General features: G+C 30.3%; 1 protein-coding gene across 2 annotated transcripts; it reads right to left on the bottom strand.

Annotated features, from left to right (window-relative positions):
• Window positions 1–528: 528 nt before the first annotated feature.
• LOC131653295 (beta-glucosidase 12-like) lies at window positions 529–5578 on the bottom strand. 2 transcript variants are annotated; one of them, XM_058923396.1, is made up of 13 exons: window positions 5335–5523; window positions 5184–5253; window positions 3958–4016; window positions 3222–3297; window positions 2988–3065; window positions 2812–2899; window positions 2466–2721; window positions 2259–2374; window positions 1820–2037; window positions 1714–1745; window positions 1314–1416; window positions 1041–1149; window positions 529–802 (listed from the first exon to the last, which is right to left on the bottom strand). In XM_058923396.1, the coding sequence occupies exons 1-13, from the start codon at window positions 5506–5508 to the stop codon at window positions 607–609; spliced, it is 1575 nt and encodes a 524-aa protein (XP_058779379.1). In that variant the 5' UTR covers window positions 5509–5523; the 3' UTR covers window positions 529–606. The 2 variants fall into 2 exon arrangements, with proteins under 2 accessions (XP_058779379.1, XP_058779380.1); XM_058923397.1 differs by lacking the exon at window positions 3958–4016 and having other exon boundaries at window positions 5335–5578.
• Between the last annotated feature and the right edge of the window lie 402 nt (window positions 5579–5980).

The raw sequence follows: 5980 nt of genomic DNA, 5'->3' as shown, positions 1-5980 counted from the left end.
AATTGTGTATTAAGAACTTGTGTAAACATCAAAATTCACCACACATTGAATCACAATCAATTTGAATATTATCACCAAGTGTTTGTCTTTTTGCTTCATGCATTATCAAAGCATTGGAAACAAAGTTTATCAAAATAGAAGTTAATCGTTTTTCATTGGTGTAACGAATTGATTCAATAGTATATCCTTTCGTTGTTAATCCCAATTATTTTGTGGTTTCACCACATATACAACCTTTTCAATAGCGATCCGGAATAGACGCGAGTCGATTCAGAACCGCTTTCGCTTAAGTTTGAAATAATTCCGAAAAACTCTGAGAGATCTATTCACCCCCCCTCTAGATCCTTAAGCCTAGCGTCTAACATCATGGATTGGGCACCTACCATTAATTGTTCTTGGGAAGTGCAGGGAGAATATAGTGCAACGTAGGCATTGGAACCTCATAAATAGAAATAATGATATTTATACAAGTTTACCTCATAAATATTTTCAAAAATAAGAACTCAAAATCGACAAAATAGAAACACATCCACTGAAAAATTTCTTCTCATTGCATCAACTTCATTTATATTTTCAAGTTATAAGTGATAAATTTAGTTCTTCGTCTTAGCGTGAATCACTATGTGTAACTACATTGTGTTGGAGAAAACTCTTAAACCAAATGGCCGATTTTTTTGGATATCGGTTGAAGTTATTATTGTAATCTACAAAGTAAATTCCAAATCTCAAAGTGTATCCTGAACTCCATTCAAAGTTGTCAAACAATGACCAAGCAAAATATCCTTTCACATTGACGCCATCCCTAATAAAGTGATACATTAAACATATCAACAATTAATTATTAGACAAAAAAATTGTAGCACTTAAAAAAGAACTAATGCCTAGATACGAAAAATGAAATGTTAATGATCTAAATCTCTCATCAAGTAATTTAGAGGGAGAATTAGAGTCAAATTTCACCCAATTCCTTGAAAAATATTATTTCACTAATTAAATTGTTTTCTTGTAGTGTTTTGCTCTTTTAGTTTGACGAAACATACCTTATTGCAGTTTGAAGATAATAGAGATGATCATAGAAATAATTAATCCTAATTGTATCTTCAAGGGCTTTCTCAAGAGAGATTGTTGGATCATCCAAATCATCCATACCTAAATATAGATTCACAATATAATTATTTACCATAAAATTATTTGAAATAAGAAAATAACCATTAACTTAAATTTTCTTCTTAAATTTTGGTATAGAAAAAAGATAAAATTCCCACTTTAAAGAAATAGATTGAAAATAAATATAAATGTTGTATTAGTACTACCATTTTCAGTGATGTAAATGGAAGGATTGTTGTACTTTTTTTTAATATAGAGTAACACTTCACGAAGTCCATTAGGATAAATTGACAGCCAAGATGAAGCAGCCTACATGAATAATATATGTTTTAATATTATTAAAAAAAGGGTTAATAGTAGTTTACCCCCTGTAATATGAACGAGTTTCAGTTTACCCCCACCAGTGCCAAAGGCAGGTTTTGGCAACAGTTTTTTTGAAAAAACCGTTGCCAAAAGGTAGGGAGGGGGGAAAAGCAAAATTCGCTAACATTACAGGGGTGAATTACTATTAACTCTTAAAAAAAAATTAAAAATTAACTATAAATAAATAAAGAAAATAAGAAATTATATTCAATTGGAAATTAAATTATTATCACATATACATACAGGTGGACCAATAGGTATTCCATTGCGCTCATCTGTTAAAAAAAGACATCATAACAAAATGCACATAGCAAGATTAAGACAAAATGATAAATATAAACAAACTTACTTGTAAGAATTGAAAGTTGATCAGTCATGTAGTTGGACTTCCCTTCACTTAGTTCAGGTGCATTAGTTGCATAGTATGAAGTATAATAGTTTAGCCCAATAAAATCAAAAGACCCTCTTACGAGATTTACTTGATATGATGAGAACTTTGGTAACCGATTCCCTACCAAGGACCGCATGGAGCTTGGATAGTCTCCTACTGTCAATGGATCCATAAACCTGTGGTATATACATTTTTTGAGATAGCTCTATTAATCAATGTCATGATTTAAAGTGTCAACAAATGTATGACCGAGTGTGCAAAAAACACATCAAACATAATTCAATGGGGTGAATAAGTGGATATGAGAAGCACCATAGGATACTATATTATGTTCTTTGATTCATCGATTTCTTGGTGCTAAAGGAAATAACTAGATGTTCATAAAGTAGTTAATTACCATCCAAACATAAAATCAATGGCTCTTTGTGCAGCATCATGATCTGGTTCAGTATCATAGAGTGGCATTATCCAATAAGACACTAGTGTTATCCCTATTTTTCCTTTTTGAGATGCCTACATGCATATAGGGAAATAAAAATTTAAGTCTTAATATAAATAATAATTAATTAAGCAACACACAAAAAAAGGACAATGGGAATAAAACCTGATACTGAGTTTTGTAGACATTGGCAGCAGATGCATGAGCAAGTAATTGATTATGAGCCACTATATAAGGTTCAACGCCAGAGTCTCCAACAGTGCAATTAGGGTTTTGCCAATGTGAACATCGTCCAGGTGCGAACGTTCCATCAGCATAACCGTGTCTGGCATAGCTCCACGGTTCATTCAACGTGATCCAATGCTTTACTCTATCTCCAAATAATTTAAAGCAAAGCTCTGCATAATCTCGATAATCATTCCTGAGTATAATAATAGTAAAAGGAAAGAATCTGATCAAATGCTTAACTTAACGACACTTGATTATTTTGGTTATAACGAATGTGAATTACACTATATTTGAGCTTAGAAAGCCACCATATTCATCTTCAAGTGTTTGAGGAAGGTCCCAATGAAAAAGGGTTACAAAAGGTTGAAGTCCTACATTCATATATGCAATTAAATTATTTTAGAAAAAAACATGCAAAAAATAAAAATTAAATTAAATAAAACTCATATATATGATAACCTTTGATTAATAACTCATTGATAAGGTTGTTGTAATAATTTATTCCTTCTTTGTTTACACCCCCACCGAGTTTTCCTTCTGAAATTAATCAAGGAATCTAACAGTTAAGTGAATAATCATTATTGTCATTAATTTACATACAAACCATATTATTGGTTAATATAATCGCTAAAAAAGGATTTTTCTGAAAGTTTACACTTGATAAATTCTTAGTCCTAGTTTCATTTTTCTTACTTGGAAGTATTCTGGACCAAGAGATGGAGAATCTATAAGCATCCATATTCATGTTCTTCATGATCTCAACATCTTCCTGTATTATAGTAGCAATTATTATTATTATTATTTTTTAAAAACTCAGCTATATAGCATGATTGAAGATATAATTAGTATTCATTTATTAAAACAATTGAACAAATTATGGATGCTCAATCTTCTTAATTTGTTTACCATCTATAAGCATAGAACGAATTATGGCTCATAACAATGAAGGTAAAACATTAAAAGAAAAAGGTACAAATAGTTGCATCAAACTTATTTATCAATAATCGCAAACTACTAATAGCTAAGTTTAAAATTTTAACTACTAAATAATTAAAAACAATATCTTTGATGAACACGGTCTTTTTTTAAATTATAGGCTAAATTACAGTTTTGATCCTCCTGTTTTAGATTTTTCACGATTTTGGTCCCCCTATTTTCTTTTTAAACAGTTTTGGTCCCCCATCCCAATTTTGTCCATAAACAGTACATGTCCGTACATGAACAGTACATGTCCGTACTTGAACAGTGCATGAACAGTTGCATCAAAATTGGGATGGGGGACCAAAACTGTTTAAAAATAAAATAGAGGGGCCAAAATCGTGAAAAACCCAAAACAGAGGGACCAAAACTGTAATTTAGCCTAAATTATACTAATGACATACAAGTGATAAAATCATGGTCACATGTTTGTATAAGCTTAGGATCTCACCTTATAGAAATGATATTCATCGATGGCTACGTCTCCATTACTTCTGTCATTTATCATTTCTATTTCAAAAACAAAATGTAGAGATGTTTTAACCAATTGAAATATTTTGTGTTAGTTTTATCTCTATATAAATTCGTTAGAATCAACATAACATTATCATACTACATACAATACACTAATTCTTAGCAAATTAAGTGATTTTCTTTACTTTTTTTGAATTGATAATTGTAATAGGTTAGAGTTTCCTTAATTATAAGAGTAGAGGCTCTGTTTCGTAAAGCTCAAAGAGGTTAAAATTAATATTTTAAAAACAGGACCAAATCGACTAGTTCAATCGCTTGGAATGTGAATCGGAGATGAATTCGATTGGATCAATCTTTCAAAACTGCTAATGAATCAAAATCAAAATACAACCGAAAAAAATATATTGAACCGTTCAAAACCATTCGAATCATAAAATCGAAGCTGATTTTGTAAAACAGTCCAGTTCAAAAAAATTCATCAAATTGACTATTTTTTTTATTTTTTAAAAAAGTATAGCATGTAAATATCAGAAACACTATCTTGTCCACCAAAAACAACATCATTGGCACCACCGCCAAAACCACCAGATAAACAACCACCACCATCCTCAATCTCCGATCCATCTCCAACACCAACATTCCCACCTCCAAAACCACCAAAAGTGTGTTCAAGAATCATGTTAGGTGAAACCACTAAATATCCTAACACCGCTGTTAATAGTAACATTGTATAATTTTCTTGTCAATATTTTTAGTCCCTTACCACTTTTGAAAGATTCAAAATGAAAGATAAATAAAAAAAATAAAAAAAAAATAAAAAAAGAAAAAGAAAAAGGAACTTCAATTTTGATTAGTTTGGTGAAAGCATAATCCGTGTGAAATGTACTCCACTAATGAAAACTGTCCACGTGTATTTTGGGCTCTAGTTACAAGCTTTTGTATCAATTGATGCTAGCTATTACCAACTACCAAATGTCCACACACCGACAGCTTTTTATTTTTTTATTTTTTATGAACAACCCACCACTTACAATTATTTATAGGATGAAAGAACAACATTATCCAATTTTATCATTAAAAAACTAAACACATGTACCAACCTAATCTTGTAAGTTTATCAAATAAAACTGTGTAGGCTTATCTTAATGGCGTTGAAAACAAGAGTTTAAGCTTATAAATATTATGCATTTTCAAAATACAAACCTGGAAAATTATGTGTGAAAGTATCCCATATGCTTGGTCCTCTTCCACCAACATTTGCTGCACCTTCAACCTAAAAATTATCCATTAAATTTAATTACTCATTAATATTACAAATTGAAAAATAAAAAATTAATACTTGTTTTTGAAGTACCTGGTAAGCTGATGAAGCTGTTCCAAAAATAAAACCTTCTGGAAAGCTACTCCGATTGAGAGACTTAATAATATCATTATTAGTTAACAATATTGTAGCTTCACTTATTATAGACAGAGAGCTGAGAATTACAGCGATTCCAGAAAGAAGAAGAAGCAGAAGATTTATTGCCATGACTCTATATTTTGCATCTGGCATAGCTTAGGCCCTTAAATAGTGGACCATATGTGTATGAAAATTTAAGAAATAATTAGATTATAAAATTATATAGTAGTTTGTTTATAAATTAAGTAACACTTAGCGTGACGATTAAAAAATGTATATAAAAATTAAAGCATGACTTTTTGTACAGAATAATTAATTATTAAAGCATCGTCATCAATAAATTTAATTAAACTAATTATAAGAGAGTTGAACAAAATTAAATTTTTATTGAGCTTAATGGAAAAAACAAGACTTGTTGAGTGAGTGTGAGCCCATATCTTGGATTGGAGGAATCTTCCTGTCATTCCCAATTGTACTTGGTACCCCACACTATTTATGCTTTTATCGTATTATTTTGTATTTCCTTTTACAAAAATTATTATACAATTTTGAATTTTTCAAAAGGGTTAAATAAATTTTTGGTCCTTATAAATATTATAGT

This window comes from Vicia villosa, linkage group LG2, assembly GCF_029867415.1.
Source record: "Vicia villosa cultivar HV-30 ecotype Madison, WI linkage group LG2, Vvil1.0, whole genome shotgun sequence".
Classification (NCBI taxonomy): Eukaryota; Viridiplantae; Streptophyta; class Magnoliopsida; order Fabales; family Fabaceae; genus Vicia; species Vicia villosa.
Note: the sequence above shows the minus strand (reverse complement) of the source record. Positions and strands in the feature narration are given on the sequence as shown.